The 23,383-nt window shown below is 41.2% G+C and overlaps 1 protein-coding gene across 3 annotated transcripts in view; it reads left to right on the top strand.

Moving 5' to 3' along the window:
* The window catches only part of MDN1 (midasin AAA ATPase 1), a 142,041-nt gene that overhangs the window by 23,454 nt on the left and 95,204 nt on the right, over nucleotides 1–23,383 (top strand). For all 3 annotated transcript variants that reach the window (XM_068149473.1, XM_068149467.1, XM_068149459.1), the window contains 19 exons: nucleotides 2,747–2,940; nucleotides 4,610–4,691; nucleotides 5,475–5,570; nucleotides 7,780–7,892; nucleotides 8,412–8,560; nucleotides 8,662–8,722; nucleotides 9,259–9,470; nucleotides 10,462–10,565; nucleotides 11,532–11,676; nucleotides 12,844–12,940; nucleotides 15,017–15,130; nucleotides 16,028–16,175; nucleotides 16,344–16,454; nucleotides 17,745–17,896; nucleotides 18,318–18,496; nucleotides 19,432–19,640; nucleotides 21,997–22,143; nucleotides 22,951–23,092; nucleotides 23,220–23,354. In XM_068149473.1, the coding sequence (XP_068005574.1) occupies nucleotides 2,747–2,940; nucleotides 4,610–4,691; nucleotides 5,475–5,570; nucleotides 7,780–7,892; nucleotides 8,412–8,560; nucleotides 8,662–8,722; nucleotides 9,259–9,470; nucleotides 10,462–10,565; nucleotides 11,532–11,676; nucleotides 12,844–12,940; nucleotides 15,017–15,130; nucleotides 16,028–16,175; nucleotides 16,344–16,454; nucleotides 17,745–17,896; nucleotides 18,318–18,496; nucleotides 19,432–19,640; nucleotides 21,997–22,143; nucleotides 22,951–23,092; nucleotides 23,220–23,354 (2,590 nt within the window). The remainder of the gene's footprint in view (nucleotides 1–2,746; nucleotides 2,941–4,609; nucleotides 4,692–5,474; nucleotides 5,571–7,779; nucleotides 7,893–8,411; nucleotides 8,561–8,661; nucleotides 8,723–9,258; nucleotides 9,471–10,461; nucleotides 10,566–11,531; nucleotides 11,677–12,843; nucleotides 12,941–15,016; nucleotides 15,131–16,027; nucleotides 16,176–16,343; nucleotides 16,455–17,744; nucleotides 17,897–18,317; nucleotides 18,497–19,431; nucleotides 19,641–21,996; nucleotides 22,144–22,950; nucleotides 23,093–23,219; nucleotides 23,355–23,383) is intronic.

Below are 23,383 nucleotides of genomic sequence, written 5' to 3'. Positions count from 1 at the left end.
CAGTCCTGGGACCTGTCTTGTTCAACATCTTTGTGGGTGCCATGGACGGTGGTATTGAGTGCACCCTCAGCAAGTTTGCTGATGACACCAAGCTGTGTGGTGCGGCAGACACGCTGGAGGGAAGGGAGGCCATCCAGAGGGACCTTGACAGGCTGGAGAGGTGGGCACAAGCCAGCCTCATGAGGTTCAATAAGAGCAAGTGCAGGGTCCTGCATATGGGTTGAGGCAATCCCAAACACAAATCCAGGCTGGGCAGTGACTGACTGGAAAGTAGCCCTGAGGAGAGAGACTTGGGGGTGCTGGTGGACAAAAAGCTCAACATGAGCTCTCAGTGTGCACTTGCAGCCCGCAAAGCCAATCAGATCCTGGGCTGCATCAGGAGAAGTGTGGCCAGCAGGTCGAGGGAGGTGATCCTCCCCCTCTACTCAGCCCTGGTGAGACCCCACCTGGAGTACTGTGTCCAGTTCTGGAGCCCCTATTACAAGAGGGATGTGGAGGTGCTGGAAGGTGTCCAGAGAAGGGCCACAAGGATGATCAGAGGGCTGGAGCACCTCTCCTATGAGGACAGACTGAAGGAGTTGGGGCTGTTCAGTCTGGAGAAGAGAAGGCTCCAAGGTGACCTCATTGTGGCCTTCCAGTATCTGAAGGGGGCCTACAAGAAGGCTGGGGAGGGACTTGTCAGGATCTCAGGTAGTGATAGGACTAAGGGGAATGGAATGAAGCTGGAGGTGGGGAGATTCAGGCTGAATGTGAGGAGGAGGTTCTTCCCCATGAGAGTGGTGAAGCCCTGGAATGGGTTGTCCAGGGAGGTGGTCGAGGCCCCGTCCCTGGAGGTGTTTAAGAGCAGGCTGGATGAGGCTCTGGCCAGCCTGATGTAGTGTGGGGTGTCCCTGCCCATGGCAGGGGGGTTGGAACTAGCTGATCCTTGTGGTCCCTTCCAACCCTGACTGATACTATGATACTATGAATTTCAGATTTGCCCTACAAAGTTTGAAGTAAATGGTCAGTTTGTCAGGAAAAGTGAATTTGGACAAAGATTCCTGCAACTGGACTTGGCAAACAGTTCTGCTTTGAATGGGTCTAAAATTCAAATTACATTGCCACTTCATAGCCCAGAGATGTGAAAAACAGAAATGAAGAAAACCCCAAAAATTTGGTTTATTCCTGAATTCTAAGCTTTGATATGAAAAAACAGTTGGTCAGTTATGGATTATAAATAACTCTTTCTACTGAGATATTTTTGTAGCATTTCTAGGTAATATTTGCTTGTGTAGTTCTTAAACAATCAAGGGAGCCCAAGGCTTAACTGGAAAGAGAATTCTTTTTGATATTTGCCTTGTGATACAGGGCTCAGAATCTGTTTTTAAAATATTGTTGCCTAAGAGAAGTGGAGGAGTTGAGTTCAGAAGTTCAGAAGGAGTTCAGAATTTTCCAGAATGAAGAAGACAGGTTTTTTTCAGTAAGATTCATTCACTTCTTGGGTCTCATTCAGCAGCCAGCACAGTTACAGGCAACCTTAAATAGCTGTGGGGTTTTTTTCCATTTTGTCACTTGTCAGCTAATTGTTAGGAACAGGGCAAGAGCAACACTTATTTTGTACTTGTAGAATTTGTTGGAGGGGGAGCAAGAAGATATGCAGGGAGGCCTATGCAGACAGTTTGCTGGAGATACACACACTTTTGTACTGTAGCTGCTTATACTACAAACAGTTCCATGTGGGCAGGAATGCTAGGAAGGTCACAGTTGCAGTATTAAGAAAGGAGATGTGGCTGACTAATGTTGAAGAGGGCCTCCAGAAAGGACTTGTACTCAAGTAAAGCTTGGCTGCCAAAACCTGAGGAAAAGAGGAAGGTTGGATGTTAGGAAGAAGTTCTATACAGAAAGAGTGATTGCGCTATGGAATGGGTTAGCTGTTTGGGTGGGTTGGATTGGTTGATGGGTTGGATGCGATGATCTTGAAGGTCTCTTCCAACCTGGTTTGGTTTATTCTAATAAAGGTTATTCTAATAAATGTCACTTAACCAGTAGATCCTTTATGTTCTTTTTTTGTAGCTCAAATCACAACAATATATAAATCAAACACTTTAAGATGTAGTAGTAGAAGAGACAGTGGTAGAGAGCACCCACTTGTTTGTCTTGAAAGTAGACTCATGTTCTTCTGGTTAATCTTAAAACTCAGTCTGGTATGTTAGGACCAGTGTTCCTGGCCTGTATCTGTGAAAAGTATATTTTGGGAAGCACTAATTTTGGTTGGCAAGCTTCAGTGAAGAGAACTGAGCTGCAAGGAAATCACAGGAGAAAAATTAGCCCCTTGTCTTGTCTTTGTCAATATAATGAATAAACAGTTTGAATGCTCAAAAAGATTCAGTCATAAAAAGGATGTGGGGTAAGAACTTTTGTTATCAGTGGTACAGATGTATGACCATGATTTGAGTTTCAGTGGAGTTGAATGTACCTTTTACTTTTCCTGCTGGTATTTGTGCAAATGTGTTAAACTAACTGAAGCAGCCTCCAGCTGGCAAAGCTCACTTCTGGCATCCCAGTTAGAATTTTCTTTAGGTAGAGATTCCAAAAGAACTCTTCTGTGCAATTTACTGGCTTGAGTATTGAAATGTATCCTATTAATATTTTGGGGACTGGTAGTTTCCTTCTGATGCTGAAGATGTTTTAGTTTGTATTTAATTTGGATTTTGTTTGTTTGATTGTTTGTTGTGTTTTGGGTTTTGGTTTTTTTGCCCCCCTCCAGGTTCTTCAAAGGAGATACCCCAGCCTTAATCTTGTAGCTGATCACTTGCTAGACATTTACATTGACCTCACAGGAGACAAGTATCAAGCATCTGAGAATGTTGCTTCTGACACCAGGCACATACCAGAAGATTCAACAGAATCAAGATCAGAAAACAAGAAACCAAATCTGGAAGGAAGAGAACTATCTTTAAGGTTGTCTTTTCATCTATGTCTGTTACAAGGAAATGTAGTCAGCTCAAGGATTTATCTTTGTTACTTTTCTTAATATTTTTTTAACAGTGCTAGAAGTATAAGTAATTAAACTGGAATTTCATAATACCTAGGAAAATCCATTCTTCGTTTGACAATAATGATCAATGTATCTTAAAAACACCCACCTCAATCTGAATTAGTTAGCACTTCTTATACCTTTTATGAGGAAACAGTATGAATTTTTAGTTTCTTTTTTTAATCTAGTGCTGAGTTGCTAGCAAGTCATAGAGATTACTTTTCATTTTAACACAAAATACCAGTTCTGGCTAAGGGCTGAAATGTACTGCATAACGTTCTAAAAACCTAGTAGATAATGCTCTCAGCAATTGTAAATATTTGCTTATCTAGATGTAATTCACATAGAGCACTCACAGCACTTACAGCTGACTGAAAATAGCCAGATCAATAGTATACTATAGAATTTCAGATTTATTATAAATGCTGAAATGCAGCTTAATGTTCAATTATTGCACTTAATGTCAACTCTAGTCATGTGGAATAACCGCTGCTATAACCAGCAGTGCTTTGTGAGTTAGCAAATTCTTGGTGTGAGTAGTACCTAATATTTTTGTGACCTATAACAATGCCACTGGTTTGAAAACAGGGAGGTCATTCTGCCCCTGTACACTGCACTGGTTAGGCTGCACCTCAAGTACTGTGTCCAGTTCTGGGCCCCTCAGTTTAGGAAGGATGTTGACTTGCTGGAACAAGTCCAGAGGAGGGCAACGAAGTTGGTGAGGGGCTTGGAACACAAGCCCTATGAGGAGAAACTGAGGGAGCTGGGGTTGCTTAGCCTGGAGAAGAGGAGACTCGGGTGACCTTATTGCTCTCTGTAACTACCTGAAGGGAGGTTGTAGCCAGGTGGGAGTTGGTCTCTTCTCCCAGGCAGCCAGCACCAGAACAAGAGGACACAGACTCAGGCTGCACCAGGGGAGGTTTAGGTTGGATGTTAGGAGGAAGTTCTATACAGAGAGAGTGATTGCCCATTGGAATGGGCTGCCCGGGGAGGTGGTGGAGTCGCCGTCATTGGAGGTGTTCAGGAGGAGACTTGATGGGGTGCTTGGTGCCATGGGTTAGTTGTTTAGGTGGGTTGGATTGGTTGATGGGTTGGACGTGATGATCTTGAAGGTCTCTTCCAACCTGGTTTATTCTAAATAAATAAACTTCTAAAAAACAGCAGTTGCTCTTCTAGAATTGGAGATTTCCTTTTCTTGCCTTTCAGAAGATTTTGTGGTTGGCAAGGAATCAGCAATCTGAAAAAAAAGTTGTTTACATCGTTCTGGATGAAAAGCTTGCTGCTTTTCGTGTTTTCAGTTTCACAATTACTTCATGGTTTAATGGAGTATGTATGATCTATATGTATGATCTATTTCTAAGCAACATATCTGAAGGAAACACTGTTGGTCTTTCTGTGCTCAGCCACTCTTTAGAGTTAGCATCCTATTTATATATATCTCCCCATGTGCAACTTAACACAACAACTAAACATGGGACGACTAAACTAAATTGCCAGAATATGGTGGAATGACCTAAACTGAATGTTAAAGAAGGTGCTGTTCATTTTGGCTTGATGGTACCAAATTTTAATTATTTTTTTTTTAATTTTTAGAGACTTGCTGAATTGGTGCAGCAGGATTGCTTACAACTTCGACAGTAATTCTTCAACCACGGCAGTGAATATTTTTCAGGAGGTGCGGTAAGACTTGATGCAGAAATTGCTTCCCTAAATTCTAGCATTGTCTCACAGATCTTAAAATAGTCTCTTTAGGAATGTAAGATGGGAATTTACCTTGAGTTTCATCTGAAGCAGTTGGACTGTTGTTGGAATGTTTGTGATATGGCTATTAGAAGCTTTCCTTACTACTAGGAAAGCTGTTTGAAGTAATGCACGGAGAGGCAATCCCAACTTACTACTGTCACACAACAGCCATGCTGCAATGTGATTTCATTTATATAAACTGGGATTTATTTATATAAACTTTATTTATATAAACTTTATCTATATATTTATATAAACTTTATATATTTATATAAACTGGGATTGCTTGTGACTAAGAATAAAGATTTTAAGATCTTCCTTTTTTCCTGTAATATGAGGCTTGTTTCCTGCTTTCCTGTGCATCAGTTTACATTCCAGGTTGGGAATTTTCCAGCTGTTTCAGTCAGAGGTAAATTTAAGATATGAGGTCTTACAGTGTTACTTTCTTCATCATTTTGGTTTGTTTAGCTAGAAACAGTTTCTGTGACTGATCATTGAAAAGTTTTTACTTTCAATAGAAACCCAACACACTACAGTTAGAAATTCTTATTAAATTGTTTTGAACTCCATCCTTTGGCTCAATCAGTTGACAGTGAGATAATATGATTAGCCGTGGCTGGATTGGATTCAGGCTCATGTAAATGAAGATTGTGCTTGTCAGATCACATCACACAAAATACGTATTGAAGAAGTTGGTTTGCTTTGCCCCTGACAGGCACTGGACTGTTTCACAGCTATGTTGTCCAACCAAGGGAGCCGACAGAAAATGGCAAAAGTTATTGGAAGTAAACTAAACATTTCCAAGAAGAAGGTATGTAGAGCTATACTTAACAAGATGTTTGTTAATAGCCTATCTTTAACATCTTTATTGATGATCTGGATGAGAGCATTGAGTCCATCATCAGTAAATTTGCTGATGACACCAAGCTGGGGGCAGGAGTTGATCTGCTGGAGGGGAGAGAGGCTCTGCAGAGGGACCTCGACAGGCTGGACAGATGGGCAGAATCCAACGGCATGAAATTTAACACATCCAAGTGCCGGGTTCTGCACATCGGCCACAACAACTCCATGCAGTGCTACAGGCTGGGCTCAGAGTGGCTGAAGAGCGGTCAGGCAGAGAGGGACCTGGGGGTGACCTGGTCGATGGTAGGCTGAACATGAGCCGGGGTCTCTTCCAACCTCGTCTCGTCTCGTCTCTTCTCGTCTCGTCTCTTCTCGTCTCGTCTCTTCACTTCACTTCACTTCACTTCTCTTCACTTCTCTTCTCTTCACTTCACTTCTCTTCACTTCACTTCTCTTCACTTCACTTCTCTTCACTTCTCTTCACTTCACTTCTCTTCACTTCACTTCTCTTCACTTCACTTCACTTCTCTTCACTTCACTTCACTTCACTTCACTTCTCTTCACTTCTTCTCTTCACTTCTTCTCTTCACTTCTTCTCTTCACTTCTTCACTTCTTCACTTCTTCTCTTCACTTCTCTTCTCTTCTCTTCTCTTCTCTTCTCTTCTCTTCTCTTCTCTTCTCTTCTCTTCTCTTCTCTTCTCTTCTCTTCTCTTCTCTTCTCTTCTCTTCTCTTCTCTTCTCTTCTCTTCTCTTCACTTCACTTCACTTCACTTCACTTCACTTCACTTCACTTCACTTCACTTCACTTCTCTTCACTTCTCTTCACTTCACTTCTTTCAGACTTTCTAGTGATTAATTAAAATATCTTCTGCTAGTTTCTTTAAAAATGAATGCCCATATCTCTGTCCTCAATACTGTTTTTTTCTTTCTGTACTATTCCAATTTTGATGTTTTTCTCCTGTTTTATTTAAGTTGTTTTTTTTTCTCTTAAAGTTGAGTGAACCTGTTTCAGAACAGATTAAAAATTGCCTCATCATGAAAAAGGTTTACAAAGCTGAAACAGCACAGTTGCCTAAGCACAGGGTACTGCTAGATGTACAGAGTAATAACTAATATGTGTTTCCTTCAATGATTGCAACGAACTTAATCACTTAAAAAGATCAGAGAGAAGCATAATTTTCACAGTATCACAGTATAACTAAGGTTGGAAGAGACCTCGAGGATCATCGAGTCCAACCTATAAACACAGACCCCATGACCAGACCATGGCACCAAGTGCCACATCCAATCTCCTCTTGAACCCCTCCAGGGACAGCGACTCCACCAGATAGGTCACCTGATCATAGAAGGAGATCAGGTTGGAGAGGCAGGACCTGCCCTTCCTAAATCCATGTTGGCTGGACCTGAGCCCTTGGCCATCCCTCAGGTGCGCAGTTATTGCCGCCAGGATAATCTGCTCCATCACTTTCCCTGGCACTGAGGTCAGGCTGACTGGCCTGTAGTTTCCAGGTTCCTCCATCCAACCCTTTCCTTATTATTTATTCTGTAATTCATTACAAAATCAATCAATCAAGTACCACTCTAGAGTCTACAACCTATATATTAATAGAACGTGCTATAAATGACTGAGTTAAACTAAACTATTACTTTGTCAGCTATTTCTGACTGTAGAAGTTTTATTGCAGATTCCCTCCTTTGTTACTTTAAAATGGAAAAACTTGCCAGCTGGATGGACAGATGGTTCCCTGAAATTTCTATGGATTTTTCTGGTTGTCCTTATTCCTTTGCATTATTTCAGTACCGGAATGTATTATCCGCTGCCAAGGGCAAAGTATCCTTGTTTACACAGAGGCATTCACCAAAGGTTTTTTTCAGAGGGATTGTTTATTGTTACTTAAGATAACTGTTCCTAGGTTCAAGTTTATGTAATTGAACTCCCATGGAAGTAGACAAAGTAGAAATACAATGCAGTAACGATTACTAAGTTATAAAATGGAAATACATTGTTTGTACAGACAAAAATGCTTCAGAGGTCCTTCAGTGTTTTAGGTGATGAGTATGTTAAACCTGCAAAATGCAAAATCTTGGCATGAAAAATTAGCTTGCTGCAAAGTAGTACTGGCAGCATGAGTGTTCTTAGTGTGATGTTGTAAGCAACATTAATATTTCTTCACAGGTAGAATTCTTTTGTGAACTCTATAAACCTGAAATCCTAATACGGGAACAAGAAGTCTCTGTTGGAAGGGTGCATCTCACGAGGAAACAAACCCAGGCTGTCACTGTAAAAAGGTAGAATATCCTGTAGTTTCCTTGCAAATTGAAATACTTTGTGTTGGAATAGAATACTCTGGAAGTTGCAGGATTAAATGGAAGGCAGATTGGATATTCTCACTCTTATGAAAAGAATGTGATGAATTCTTTTGCGATATGAGCTTTACCTTTTGTATCTTTAAGGCTGTGTCCTCATACTTCTGCCAGCATGATGTTTTTCATTTCCTTTTGAACTAGAGTTTCTTAACAGCTGTAGATCCACAGTACTCTGAAGATTTTGACAGATTCATCTTTGTAAGGGGGGATTTTTGTAGTATATGGCACTAACTGCTGGCTAGGAAGTTCTTTGGAAGCCCTGAATTTCTAGGTTATAGCTTGAGAAAAATAAGGGTATCTTGGACCTATTTTTTCCATATTGTTTAATAAAAAAAACCATAATCCTGAATTCAAACACTGCTCTAAAAAGAACAAGTAAAAGTAAAATGTGCTCCTTGATAAATCTTGGTTTTGAGTTGCTTCCTGTGTTGTGTTTTTCAGAGTAAAACAAACCTTTGCTGCCACACGGCCATCTGCAGTATTGATTGAACAGCTTGCAGTTTGTGTTGTCAAAGGAGAGCCTGTGCTTTTGGTGGGTGAAACAGGAACTGGCAAAACCTCAACTGTTCAATACCTTGCTCATATTACAGGTAAATAAAATGTGAATTTGTATTAGGATAATTAAGAAAACAAGCAAACATACACAAACAGAATCCCACAAGTTGATGTTGCTTTCTATTTCTGTTTCAAGGGCAGCGTTTGAAGGTTATCAACATGAACCAACAAAGTGACACAGCAGATCTATTAGGGGGGTAAGTCACTGAGTACTGTTTTGTCTGTTCTGCATAACAAATTGGCAATATCAGAACAAGCTTCTAACACAATTAGGGTTGTGGTATCCAAGAGTTGGTTTTGACATGTATCTGTTTCATAGTAGCATAAAGGGTTCATCGTATTTGCTTGCACAAACTTTGTTTTCCTTGCTGAAGAACAGAGACAGTTTCACTGATTTGTATGTACATCTTTATGTGATGAAGTAATTTAAAAGCACAACCCAATGTCCCTCTTTTAAATGGCTAAACTGTACAATGTAAGTAAGTGATATTCCCTGCACACACTGGTTGGTAGTAGTAAAAATATTTGACTTATCAAGGTAGTTCTATCTTTATCAAATTGCCTTAAAAATGCATTTGAATATATGCAATTTTACTTTGTTTGTTAGCTGAGTGAAAAAAAGCCTGAGTTCCTTCATGCACAGCATTGTTTCTGTTAACTGGTGAGTTTTAGTAGTTCACAGCTGCCAGCTCCTGTGTCACAAATAAGTAGCTACTCTTTTGCTTCTTTTCAGTTACAAGCCTGTGGATAACAAGCTGATCTGGCTACCGTTGCGAGAGTCTTTTGAAGAACTCTTTTATCAGACATTCTCTAGGAAGAAAAATCAAACATTCTTGGGACACATTCAGACCTGCTACAGGCAGAAACGTTGGCATGATCTGCTGAAGCTAATGCAGCATATTCATAAATCTGCTCTTACTAAGGAGGCAAAAGAAAATACATCTGGTGAGAAGCTGTCATGATGCTACATGTAACTCAGGCTGTGACTTCAAACAACTGAAATAAGCACAGTAGTAAATAATGTCATAACTGATAAGCAGCAGTGATTTTATTGGTGCTGTAGTGTTCATTGTTTAGCTGTTCTGTCATAAGATTTCTATATTTGGATTTATTTTTCTGAGATATCTCTTTCTGCCTCTGGGAATTGGAGGGTGGTATCAGTCATGCTGGATCAAGTGCAGCATTAAGTATTTGTTCCTAAGATAGGACATGCTGGAATGAATGACAAATTATCTGTACCATCTATGTCAGTAATGTTGAGGTAAAAAAAAGCAAACAAAAAGCAAACACAAGAACAACAAAAACCATAAACAAACAAAAAAGCCCTCCACTAAACCCACAGCACAACCAGTACCAGAACAAGAGGACACAGTCTCAGGCTGCGCCAGGGGACGTTTAGGCTGGAGGTTAGGAGGAAGTTTTACACAGAGGGAGTGATTGCCCATTGAAATGGGCTGCCTGAGGAGGTGGTGGAGTCACCATCACTGGAGGTGTTCAGGAGAAGACTTGATAGAGTGCTTCGTTGCATGGTTTAGTTGGTTGGGTGGTGTTGGATGATAGGTTGGACACGATGATCTTGAAGGTCTCTTCCAACCTGGTCTGGTCTGGTCTGATCTGGTCTATTCTATTCTATTCTATTCTATTCTATTCTATTCTATTCTATTCTATTCTATTCTATTGTATTCCTATTCTATTTCTATTCTATTCTATTCTATTCTATTCTATTCTATTCTATTCTATTCTATTCTATTCTATTCTATTCTATTCTATTCTATTCTATTCCTATTCTAAAATCTAATGATTTCTCTTTTTTTAATTCATGAGATGTCATCTGCAACACTGGAATGTTCTTGTTGCTTAGCCAGACTTACTCTTGTGTCTCTGTGCTTGAAATAGCTTGATTAAGGTATTGTTCTTAAATTTGTTTTGTTTACAGGCTCACCACTGAGGGAAAAGTGGGAAGCGTTTGGTCTTAAACTGAATCATGCTCATCAACAGATGAAAATGACAGAAAATGCTCTTCTCTTTGCATTTGTTGAGGTATGCAGAGATTTGCAACTTGATGCCAGGAAGGATGAGGAGAAGTATTTAAAACAAGTTGCAATCAGAGTCTTGCTGTGAAGTAAAACTTGTTCCATGATAACCATGTGGAATGAAATGTGCTACTTCGAGGAGGTGGTGGTTAGGTGGAAAGTGGGAGAATGTTTTGTGGTACCATATTAATTCAGTGCTGTGTAATGGGAATTAGGACTGGTGGGATAAAATACCAGCAGTATGTCCTACAATCTTTCCAAATGTATGAGATTAGAAAAAAACTTATTGACCAATCTCCAGTAGGATGTGCTTCTGCCTAGGGATTGCTGTGGAGAAATGATTAAGAATCTATGCTGCTTATCTAGAAGTGTGTTGTAAGAATATATCAAACCTGTGGTATAATATTCTAATGACATTACATGGGATTAGGGGGAACTGCATGCTTGTTCCTTGTCACCCTGTTAATCTGAATGTATGCTTTCAATTTTCATGTACAGTGTGTTAAATGTCAGTCAGTCCTCTTTCTGAAAAGTGACTGTATGAGTAGCTGGAGAACTTTTGACTCAAGTATAGTGTTAATTAATAAGATGTGATTCCTTGAGAATCACATTACAGCTTGTGTCTTTGCATTTCTCTGTATTAACTGTATTTTGTTTCATATTGGTGTCAGTGAAGGTTACACAGCACAGCAGTGGGTATCACTGACAGGCAATATTGCACAAGTAAAAGGGCTTAATTCAGTTTTATGTCAGCCAATCTAAGTGCTAACTGATAATGATGACAGCTGACTTCTGTGACTTGCAAAATATTTGTTGTAATGGTAACAAACTTGCTATTGCTGTACAAGATCTGGAATTGCCATTTGTCCAATCAACCCATAAAAACTGCAAATCAATTATTTTCCAGGATACAGATGCTTCAGTTAATGTGTCATTGCTGGTGGGATGATTAACATATTGATCTTCTTTTTAGGGTACTCTGGCACAAGCAGTGAAAAAAGGAGAGTGGATTTTATTGGATGAGATTAATTTAGCAGCAGCAGAGACTTTAGAGTGCCTGAGTGGTTTATTGGAGGGATCATCTGGATCGCTGGTGTTGCTAGACAGAGGAGACACGGGTAATATTTCTGCGCTTGCTTATTCCATGTGTTTCTGTCCAGTTAGTTAAATTCCCTATCCTATATGGCTCAAAATAAGTTGGGAACATTTACCATCAAAAAGTGTGCAGAAAGGAGTTGTGTTCTTTTAGACTTCACACTTTCATGCAGGAAATGGGAGTTATATTTTATGGTGTCTCAGGAGATTACGGCGTTCAGAAATTATTGTAGCTTTTGCCTCTTTTAACCTTACAAGGAGCAGATCTGTAGTGTCCTCAGTAAATATTCCTGTCTCTAAAGACTATTCAAACAGTGCAACTTTTTTTCTTTTCAATAAAATTGAGATAGCTTGACAAATAAGGGCATAGGACATGAGATTTAGTTGCTGCTGTAATAATTGACATCCACTGATTCTGCGAATATATTCTCCAGCTAGAAATACGTGTACAAAGCCACTGCTTTTTCTAAGTTGTTGTGGGTTGACCCCAGCCAGCAGCTGAGCACCCATAAAGCTGCTGACTCGCTCTTCCACCCCTCAGCAGGGTGAGGTGAGAAACCTAGAAAGAGCAAAAGCAAGAAAACTCATGTGAAACAAGTGATGCAAAGGCAGTCATTAACCAGCTCCCACAAGCAGACAAAAGTCTCTTAAGTGACACCACCTTGGAAGACAAAAATCATCACCCTTTTATTCCTCTACCCCAGTTCTTATTGCTGAGCATGATGTTATATGGTAGGGAATATTGCTTTGGTCAGTTTATGTCAGCTGTACCAACAGTGTTCCCTTCTTACTTTTTTGTTATCTTAGAGAAGTAAAGGTGAAAAAAAAAAACCCAGTTGCTGAATTTTGTTTATCAAACTACAGGTAGAGACAATTGTTGTATGAGCTTCCTAGGTGGGATTTTCTTCCTGGCCAAGGGAAGCACTGCCATTGCTCTGAAAGAGATAAAGCAGTTCCAGGCTTAGGACTTTTGTAATTTTGAGAGTGGTTTGTGTTGTTAAAACATCCTGCTATACATAAATAAAAGTCAGAAGGTTTAGAGATACTTCTGATAAAATTGCATCACTGATATTTTAAGAAAATGTAATAATGCAGTAATAGAAAACTGGCCTAGATGAAATTCACTTCGTTTAACATAACAAATATCCTGACTTCAGTATTAACCTTCTGCCTCTTCTGTTTTCCTTTAGAGCCTCTTGTCCGTCACCCTGATTTTCGCTTGTTTGCATGCATGAATCCGGCTACAGATGTTGGAAAGAGAAATCTTCCTCCAGGAATAAGAAATAGGTAGGAAACAATGATTCTGTGACAGAATAATTAGCCACTTTCTCTTTGAGAATTTACTGACTTCATGAGTTGAAGTGAAGTGTGCCTTATTTGAAGCCTGAGGATATAAGTCTGAACAAAATTAGCTTCTTATGAGAAGGGCTTTCCACATCATGGTAAAGGGGTTTCATGAAACAGCATCAGGAAAATACTTCTGTAAAGTTGCTGAGCATGAGAAAATGGTCTAGTAGTAGAGTGGTGTCACTGGGGACAGGGGAGTCATCATTCTTTACAGTTAAGCTGTCAGTGCCTGGGAATGCTGCTGCAGCAGTTTCTGGGGATAATAAAGACAAGTGCTTTGTGTCTGTTTAGCAGCCTCTGTCTTGCTAACTCAGAGGAGTTGATGATCTTTGCAAAGAGCTGTATATACAGCCTCATTGACTCAGTAAGAACTTGTTTTGCATGGTGAACCAGATGTGTGATAGTCAAAATACTCGATGTGTGATTTTCAAACATTGAAGCTGTGGCCAGGAAATTGAAGTGGAGATAAATCCATTCTTCAGCACTAAAAATGCTTTTCTGCTTGTATTTGGTGCAGTTTCCCTTGTGAGTGCCACAAGTTGCACATATAGGCCCTTACCCAGATTCATAAACGCTGTGTAAGTCTGTGCAGATGCATTAATTGTATGTAACTAGCCATTTGTAGTCACTAGTGGCAAAGTAAGGTCTTATTGCTATTAGCTCTCCTGGATCGCTAGTGAAATGAAAGAGATTGAGTATGATGCAGAAGAAAAGAGACTTTGGCTTCAATATGGCTTGTTAATTTTAAATTAATTTATGCTTGCATTTGTCAAAAAAACCCTACCTCCCTGAAGTGAATGATATTGCTCAGTTTTGGCTTTGCTGTAGTGTGTCCTGAGCAATTCTGTGCAGTTGTAATGCATAGTCTGGAAGGGCTGCAGACTCCTATTTTACACTTACTGCAAATATGCTGGACTAACTCATGGAAAAATGTAGTCATTAACTAGAGCTACCAGTGTAGTGTACTGGGCCCCTCAGTTTAGGAAGGAGGTTGACTTGCTGGAGCATGTCCAGAGAAGGGCAACAAAGTTGGTGAGGGGTTTGGAACACAAGCCCTATGAGGAGAGGCTGAGGGAGCTGGGGCTGCTTAGCCTGGAGAAGAGGAGGCTCAGGGGTGACCTTATTGCTCTCTACAACTACCTGAAGGGAGGTTGTAGACAGGCAGAGGTTGGTCTCTTCTCTCAGGCAGCCAGTACCAGAACAAGAGGACACAGTCTCAGGCTGTGCCAGGGGAGGTTCAGGGTGGAGGTCAGGAGGAAGTTTTACACTGGAATGGGCTGCCCGGAGAGGTGGTGGAGTCGCCATCACTGGAGGTGTTCAGGAGGAGACTTGACAGGGTGCTTGGTTGCATGGTTTAGTTGATTAGGTGGTGTTAGATGATAGGTTGGACACGATGATCTTGAAGGTCTCTTCCAACCTGGTTTATTCTATTCTATTCTAAATGAAGCACCCTGACATGTTTAAAAATACTCAAAACCTCCCTGAGTATATATTTTGCTACTAATCCAGCTTTCCTCACTGTGTTCTCATTTTATCATGGCTGAGTGGGATAATTGTAAAAGTAGAAAACAAGGTGCATGTGCTAGTCCTGGATATGATAGGAAGAACAAAATTTAGAATGGGTGATGTCATGTAAGTATCCACTTTGAAAAGTAAAGATTATTAGAGAGTCCACCTTGAAAAGTACTCCTGCCTTGTCAGTGCTCTGGGGTTCAGGCCATAACGTTTGGATATCTATTGCAATTTGCTTAAAGTGTTAATTGAAATACAGTCCCAGAGTTCATTTGCAGTCTACTAAAGTTAAAATAATTCAGTTGACTTACTTGAAAGCCTTAGTAGTACCTTATTTTGTGTATTCATCTGCATTTTGAGCCTAGAGGTAGTTTGACAGGTCAGTATTCTTCTGCTTACAAAATTTTAAGTGTGTTATACTATAAGAATAATATATGAGTATGATTTTCTGGGTTTTTATATGGTCAGATGTCCAAGTGCTATGGATTGATTTGCTTCTTTTAGGTTTACTGAACTTTATGTAGAAGAATTGAGAAATGAAGGAGACTTGCAGATCCTTATCATGGATTATCTGAGGGGCTTGAATGTGAACAAAAATACAGTACAAGGAATTGTGAAGTAAGTTGGTTGTAAGCAATTTAAACCCTTGATAGAGTAAGTCAAAAGAGGTATGGGGGAGAAGATTTTCTTGTTCAGAATTGCTTTCTTGGTAGCATTAATTAGTTAAAAAGCATTGTTGTCGCAGTGCTTCTTCCCATCCTAGAGGCTAAACCAGTTTGTTTCTCTGCATTGAGCCAATTAAAGTCTTATGAGGTTATCAAGTTGCCATTTTTCCCCCCTTGCTTAAGGTGGGGGTTGGTCTCTTCTCCCAGGCAACCAGCTCTAGAACAAGAGGACACAGTCTCAAGCTATGCCAGGGGAGGTTTAGGCTGGATGTTAGGAAGAAGTTCTTCACAGAAAGAGTGACTGGCCATTGGAATGGGCTGATCAGGGAGGTGGTGGAGTTGCTGTCACTGGAGGTGTTTAGGAAGAGACTGGATGGGGTGCTTGGTGCCATGGTTTAGTTGATTAGATAGTGTTGGGTGATAGGTTGGACTTGAGGATCTTGAAGGCCTTTTGCAACCTGGTCTGGTCTATTCTACTCTACTCTACTCTACTCTACTCTACTCTACTCTACTCTACTCTACTCTACTCTACTCTACTCTACTCTACTCTACTCTACTCTACTCTACTCCATTCTATTCCAGCCTATTTTGCTATCTCCCTGCATCAACGTGAAGTACTATTACTTGTTTAGAATACTTTGAGTTTCTAGTCATTCTTTTTATCAAGCTCTCAAAAATAGGGTTCTAAACTACTCTTTTGCTTTGCCTCACTGTCTGTACAGATGGCAGAGTTTGGCATGGCTTTCCTGACCTGGAGCTTTTAGAAAAAGTGACAGTTGGAGTTAGGCTTTCTTCATTGAGTTTAATGGTCTGATCAGTAACAGTACTATGTAACTCTTTATTTTTGCAGCTTTTATTTATCTGTGAGAAAGGAAGCAGAAACCAAGCTGGTGGATGGAACTGGCCACAGACCCCACTATAGCCTCCGTACTCTTTGCAGGGCATTGAGATTTGCAGCATCTAATCCATGCAGCAGTATACAGCGCTCACTGTATGAGGTGATTACCTATGCTGGGCTTTGTTTTGGTGTGTGCTCTCTACACAGTTGGTTTGGGTTAAGGCTAATGCTCTTTTCTAAGCAGAGTGAACAGAAATTATTCTTTGATTTATTTTTCCCCCCCCTAATGAGTTTTTGTTTTATCACTAAAAATCATTTTTCTTCTCAGGGCTTCTGTTTGAGTTTCCTGACACAGCTTGACAGAGATTCTCACCCAGTGGTTCAAAAACTTATTTGCCAGCATATAGTCTCTGGCAACATCAAAAGCCTTCTCAAGCAGGTAACTAAGCTTATACAGAACTATATGTTATCCAGAGCAGAATTTATTTTGAGCTGTCTTCTCTTTTTTTTTCCCTCTACATTGCCTTTTTGCAGTCCTGTTTAAAACAACCAGAAAAGAAATACTGTTCCTTCATAATTGTTTTTTTTACTTCTGCTTGAAATGCCCTTATGTTAGCTAGTTATCTGTTAATTTGTAAAAGCATGGAAGTCTGAAAAACTGCAGCACTCTGGAGCGTAGGCAGCTTAATACAGTGGCTCCAACTGTAAAGCTTTCACAGACTTCTGAGGAGCTTTCACAGGGTTTTTATTTTTAGGCTCCAAATGCAGAGCATACAGATATGAAGCAAACATCTGTGCTTTGTCTCTAGTGGGAAAGGAAGAATCTTGCTAGTGCTGGGAGCCCAGCATGAATTTGTATGGGGTGCTGGGCTGATGCAATGGGGAAGCCACTCCTAAGAGATAAGTGTTTCATAGTATCATAGTATCATTCAGGGTTGGAAGGGACCACAAAGGATCATCTAGTTCCAACCCCCCTGCCATGGGCAGGGACACCCCACACCAGATCAGGCTGGCCAGAGCCTCATCCAGCCTGGGCTTAAACACCTCCAGGGGCGGGGCCTCGACCACCTCCCTGGACAACCCATTCCAGGGTTTCACCACTCTCATGGTGAAGAACCTCCTCCTCACATCCAGCCTGAATCTCCCCACCTGCAGCTTCATTCCATTCCCCCTAGTCCTATCACTACCTGAGATCCTGAGAAGTCCTTCCCCAGCCTTCCTGTAGGCCCCCTTCAGATACTGGAAGGCCACAATGAGGTCACCTCAGAGCCTTCTCTTCTGCAGACTGAACAGCCCCAACTCCTTCAGTCTGTCCTCATAGGAGAGGTGCCCTCTGATCATCCTTGTGGCCCTTCTCTGGACACCTTCCAGCACCTCCACATCCCTCTTGTAATAGGGGCTTGTTTGAGAACAACTCTCTTTGTATCAGAAAATATGTATGAATATAAAAATGTAAAAGCTAATTTCCTGCTTGGAAGTGTACTTCAGAATTCAGTGCTAGGACTCCTTAGACATCTTTATCTAAATGACATTGGCAGAGATTCTTGCTTCATGACCCTGAAGCAATCCGGTCAGAATTCCCCTGTAATTTATGTGCTTACTGCTTTATATGCTCACTGCAGAAGTGCTCAGGTATTACAGAGTGTGTTGCAGTGGTGTAACAGTAGCTGTCTTCATTAGAAAATTGAAGCTCATTTGTATAATTACTATTTCTGTCCTCTCTCCTCAGCAAATACCAAAACCCCAAGGAGGCAGATTTATCCTTATAGAAGGATACTGGATTTCAGCTGGGGATAAGGAACCTACTGTAGATGAGACTTATGTGTTAACCCCTTCAGTTAAGCTTAATCTGAAAGACATTGCCAGAGTTGTATCTGCAGGGTAAGTCTGTTTCAACTTTTCCATTAAAAAAACTAAGTTAATAATTTTATTTGGGTCTTGAGCACTGGTGCCCGTCTAGTCTTTATTGTTTGGTTTCTATAATGTTCATTTTCCTTCTGCTTTACAGTTAACCTTTCATTAGTGTCTTCAATATGTGTATTTCTTGTCTCCTTAAACCATCTTGCTGCCATAAGTAATTTTATTTATGTAATAATCTAGAAATGTGCAGTTAGAATAACCTGCTTATTCTATATAAAGCTTCATGGCTAGCACTTGGCACTCGGGAGTAAAGTTACCTATGTTATGTTGTTAGTGTATGACCTTGGATTCTCTGAGTGAGTTAAGTGGTGGTATTCTGGTAATGCACTTTGGTGATGCAGGTCTTCAAAAGTTTGAAGTAACGCTGACATCCCCTTTTTAGGACTCATCCAGTACTGATTCAAGGCGAGACCTCTGTTGGCAAAACCAGTTTAATTCGCTGGTTGGCTGCTGCTACTGGGAATCACTGTGTAAGGATTAACAACCATGAGCACACTGACATCCAGGAATATATTGGCTGTTATACATCAGATGCCTCTGGGAAGTTGGTATTTAAGGAAGGTGGGTTGGCATAATGTATGTACTGACAGTACATACATTCAGATTGCTCTCTCACTTCACTGCTTTTTTCAGCTTAGTTTTTCTGGTTTATTACAGTGGAGAGATGACCTGTCATAAAGTTAGTAGTTGCAAGTTAAAATGATTACTTACATGAATTTCAGTCACAGTAGACTGGAAGAGTCACAGTATCACTAAGGTTGGAAGAGACCTCAAAGATCATCGAGTCCAACCTGTCACCACAGACCTCATGACTAGAGCATGGCACCAAGTGCCACATCCAATCCCCTCTTGAACACCTCCAGGGACGGTGACTCCACCACCTCCCCAGGCAGCCCATTCCAGCGACAAATTACTCTCTCGGTGAAGAACTTTCTCCTCACCTCAAGCCTAAACTTCCTTTGGTGCAGCTTGAGACTGTGTCCCCTTGTTCTGGTGCTGGTTGCCTGGCAGAAGAGACCAACCCCTTCCTGGCTACAACCACCCTTCAGGTAGTTGTAGAGAGCAATGAGGTCTCCCCTGAGCCTCCTCTTCTCCAGGATAAACAATCCCAGCTCCCTCAGCGTCTCCTCATAGGGCTTGTGCTCAAGGCCTCTCCCCAGCCTTGTTGTCCTTCTCTGGACACATTCAAGTGTCTCAATGTCCTTCTTAAACTGAGGGGCCCAGAACTGGACACAGTACTCAAGGTGTGGCCTAACCAATGCAGAGTACAGGTCATTTTTAAGAGTTCTTAAGGCATCATCCTTGCCTTATTGAACATAAAGAAGATAATTCAACAATTTAGAAAAGTATTGTTGGTTCCATCTCTGGATTAGTGTTTAGATTAGTATTTTGTACTACTTTGAATATTTCTTGTTTGCTGTAAGTACCTGAATGCATACTTCTGTTTAATGTAGTTTGTTGGGTTTTTAAGTATGGCTTTTTCTTTTCCTTCCAAGGCATTCTCATAGATGCAATGAGAAAGGGTTACTGGATTGTTCTAGATGAATTGAATTTGGCTCCCACTGATGTTTTGGAGGCTCTCAACCGTTTGTTGGATGATAACAGGGAGCTGTTCATTACTGAAACCCAGGAAGTTGTCAGAGCTCACCCTCGCTTCATGCTGTTTGCTACGCAGAATCCTCCAGGACTCTATGGTGGCAGAAAGGTCTGTATAATCTCTTCTTTGAGTTGCTACAACTCTAGGGAATGAATCACTCTTGTATGTAGCAGTGTGATGTGGAAACTTTCTGATGTCTAGCACAGAATTAACAGGAAACTCCAAGGAGGTAGAGATTTGAGGTGGCTGTGGACTACTAGCTTTCAGTGCAGCTGGGTTCTGTTTTGCAGGTACCAAATCTCTAATTCATTTTTAGTTGAGATTTAAGTGCATTACTGAGCTGGAGTTCATGTATATTACATCTGACTCAGCATTTCTTGCCCAGACAATATTAGAGATTTCACTTAGGCTATTGATGCCCAGTTTGTACTGGGTACGGCTAGAAGAGTTCATTTTCTTGTGACTAGTATGATACAGTGTTTTGGCTTTGTGAGTCCAACCTATCAACATAGACCCCATGACTAGACCATGGCACCAAGTGCCACGTCCAATCCCCTCTTGAAGGCCTCCAGGGACAGTGACTCAACCACCTCCCTGGGCAGCCCGTTCCAATGATGAATGACTCGTTCGGTGAAGAGCTTCCTCCTCACCTCGAGTCTAAACCTCCCCTGGCGCAGCTTGAGACTGTGTCCCCTGGTTCTGGTGCTGGTTGCCTGGGAGAAGAGACCAACCCCTTCCTGGCTACAAGCACCTTTCAGGTAGTTGTAGAGGGCAATGAGGTCACCCCTGAGCCGCCTCCTCTCCAGGCTAAACAATCCCAGCTCCCTCAGCCTCTCCTCATAGGGCTTGTGCTCAAGGCCTCTCCCCAGCCTTGTTGCCCTTCTCTGGACACGCTCAAGTGTGTCAATGTCCTTCTTAAACTGAGGGGCCCAGAACTGGATACAGTACTGAAGGTGTGGCCTAACCAATGCAGAGTACAGGGGCACAATGACTTCCCTGCTCCTGCTGGCCACACTATTCCTAATGCAGGCCAGGATGCCATTGGCCCTTTTGGCCACCTGGGCACACTGCTGGCTCATATTCAGGCGGCTGTTGATTCCCCGCCCCTGCACAAAGAAACCACAGCTAACTCAGTTGGAGAAGCAGAAATGGATAAGAGCTATATTTACAAGCAGGATGAAATGCAGATTAATATATACACAATATGCAGTATTTACAATATGTACAGAAATATACAGCAAAGAACATAATACAGAAAAAAAACTTTCCCTCCTCCAGCCAGGAGGGTTCCCCCCCCCCCATACCTCCTTTCTCCCCCTACCTCCCTTTTTTCCCAAAAAAGGGTTAGATAGAGAAGAGGTAATTATTAAGGAGGAAATTCTGTTAGCTCAAAGCATATGCAAGAATTAGTTTCTCAGTTAATTCAATGTCAAGTCCATCTAGCACAGCTGTTGCTCAGAGAGACTGGAACAGAGAGACTGAAAAAGGCAGACTGAACTGACTGAGATTCAAACTGAACTAAAACTAAAAATGTAAAGTTGCATTCTACCAATGGAATTCGTTTAGAATATCTTGTTTTCATTTTAATGCATAAACATTCAGCCAGAGTGTTCCAGTAACTGTCCCTTTCTTAAAGGCACAGCCTAAAACTTAAAACTGTCACAGGGACATTTTTGCTTCTCTTACCACCCCATCAGCAAGTAGGCTGGAGTGCACAAGAAGCTGGGAGGGGGTACAATTGGGACAGTTGTCCCTAGCTGACCAAAGGAGTGTCCCATACCATATTGTTGTCCAGGGAGGTGGTCGAGGCCCCATCCCTGGAGATGTTTAATCCCAGGCTGAATGAGGCTCTGGCCAGCCTGATCTAGTGTGGGGTGTCCCTGCCCATGGCAGGGGGGTTGGAGCTAGATGATCCTTGTGGTCCCTTCCAACCCTGAATGATACTATGATACTATGATATCATATTGTGGTCGGCAATAAAAACTGTAAGGAGAGGAAGGAAGAGGGGGATGTTCATTTTTGTTTTCCCCAAATAACCCTTGTGTATGTTGAAGCCCTGATCTCCTGGAAATGGCTAAACACCCACCTCCTGGTGGGAAGGGATGAATTAATTCCTTATTTTGCTTTGCTTGTGCACACTCACTTTGCTTATGTAACTGTCTTTATCTCAACCCACAAGTTTTCTCACTTTCACCCTTCTGATTCTCTCCCTTATCCTATTGTAGAGGGAGTGAATGAGTGGCTGTGTGGGGCTTAGCCTCCTGTCTGAGTTAAAACACAACACATTTAAAGCTTGTGTTCTCACCCAGACTGTCGCTGGACTGTCGCTACCCTCTCTTTCTTTCAAAGAGTATGTGTATGCTGTGTTATTTTCCATATTTCATTTGGATGTGTAGGGGAAGATACATAACTTGAGGAATACCAAAGGAAAAAGTTGACACAATTCTATATTCTCATATTGTAGGTTTTGTCCAGAGCCTTCAGGAATCGTTTTGTGGAGCTGCATTTTGATGAGCTGCCAAGTGCTGAACTGGAAACCATCCTGCACAAGCGGTGCAGTTTGCCACCTTCTTATTGCAGCAAGCTTGTCAAAGTCATGTTAGACCTGCAAGTATGGGAGCCTTTCTTCTTGTAGAAGACATGCAAACATATTGCAGCACAGTAGCCGAAATTTCTTTGTGGGGGAAGGTGCTTCTGACTGGCAGATATTAAAACTTTAAACCATGATTGATGGAAGAGAACTCACCAAAGTACTTGTTCAGTGGTTAAGATAGAGAGTAAGGAAGGTGACATCAGATTTGAGAGAAAGCCAGCAGGGAAAAAAAAAAGGCCTTGGGATTTGATGTGTGGAGTAATCTCTTGTTCTGGATCTGTACTGGGATTATATTTTTCTTTGATTGCTGCTAAATTCAGTAGTATTTTTAAGCAGTAGTTTTGGATATGTTCTGACACCTTCTGGTTTTTAACAGGCATTTAACATTGAGTATGTATTTAAGAACTATCTTTAAAGAGGTTGAACCAGCTGAGCCCTGAGGTCCCTTCCAACCCTTTGAGTCTGTGTTGATTCTATCTTGTGTTGAAAAGCAATTGCAGTAGCACAAAGCAGAGCACCATTCAAAGTATTGAAAAATGTTTTGTGGTAGAACCTCAGCTTTTGCTTGTATTTTATTTTATTCCAGGTGCCTATTGTTAGCATTTTTATTATTGATCTGTATTATGTTATTCCTGGTACATATCACATAACCTGCTCAAAGATCATTCAAGTGACTGTACTAGACTCCTACTTTTCTTTCTTTTTTCTTTCACCTCCGTATAGTTTGCTTGAACAAGTGTCACGTCAGAGAGCTCTGATTAGCTTTACTCTAAGTAATCAGAGAGGTTCATGAGGTAAATGTCTCATACTTTGTTCTTCTGGCAGTCTTACCGCAGAGGTTCAACGGTGTTTGCTGGGAAGCATGGGTTCATTACCCTGAGGGATCTGTTTCGCTGGGCTGAAAGGTACAGATTGGCAGAACAGCTGGAGAAGGACTATGACTGGCTTCAACACTTAGCAAATGATGGTGAGCTCTGCTACTTCAGGTTTTTAAAGTGTCTATAAAATTGCTTTCTAACCCTGTTTCTTAAGCGTAACATTTTTATGGTGATTAACCAGGTACTAATTGCTTTCTCTCTTCCTCTGTTTTATAGGTTTTATGCTTCTGGCAGGCAGAGTCAGGAAACAGGAGGAAGTGGATGTTATTCAGAGCGTCCTTGAAAAGCATTTCAAGAAAAATATATATCCTGAGTCTCTCTTCTCAGGGGAAAGTGTCAAAAAGCTTCTGGGTGAGTTTCCTAGAAAGACCACACTGGCA

The sequence above is a fragment of the Melanerpes formicivorus genome, unplaced genomic scaffold (assembly GCF_026170545.1).
Source record: "Melanerpes formicivorus ecotype bairdi unplaced genomic scaffold, bMelFor1.0.p_v2 SCAF_2, whole genome shotgun sequence".
In the NCBI taxonomy this organism is placed as follows: Eukaryota; Metazoa; Chordata; class Aves; order Piciformes; family Picidae; genus Melanerpes; species Melanerpes formicivorus.
This window is presented reverse-complemented; position numbering and strand designations above follow the sequence as displayed.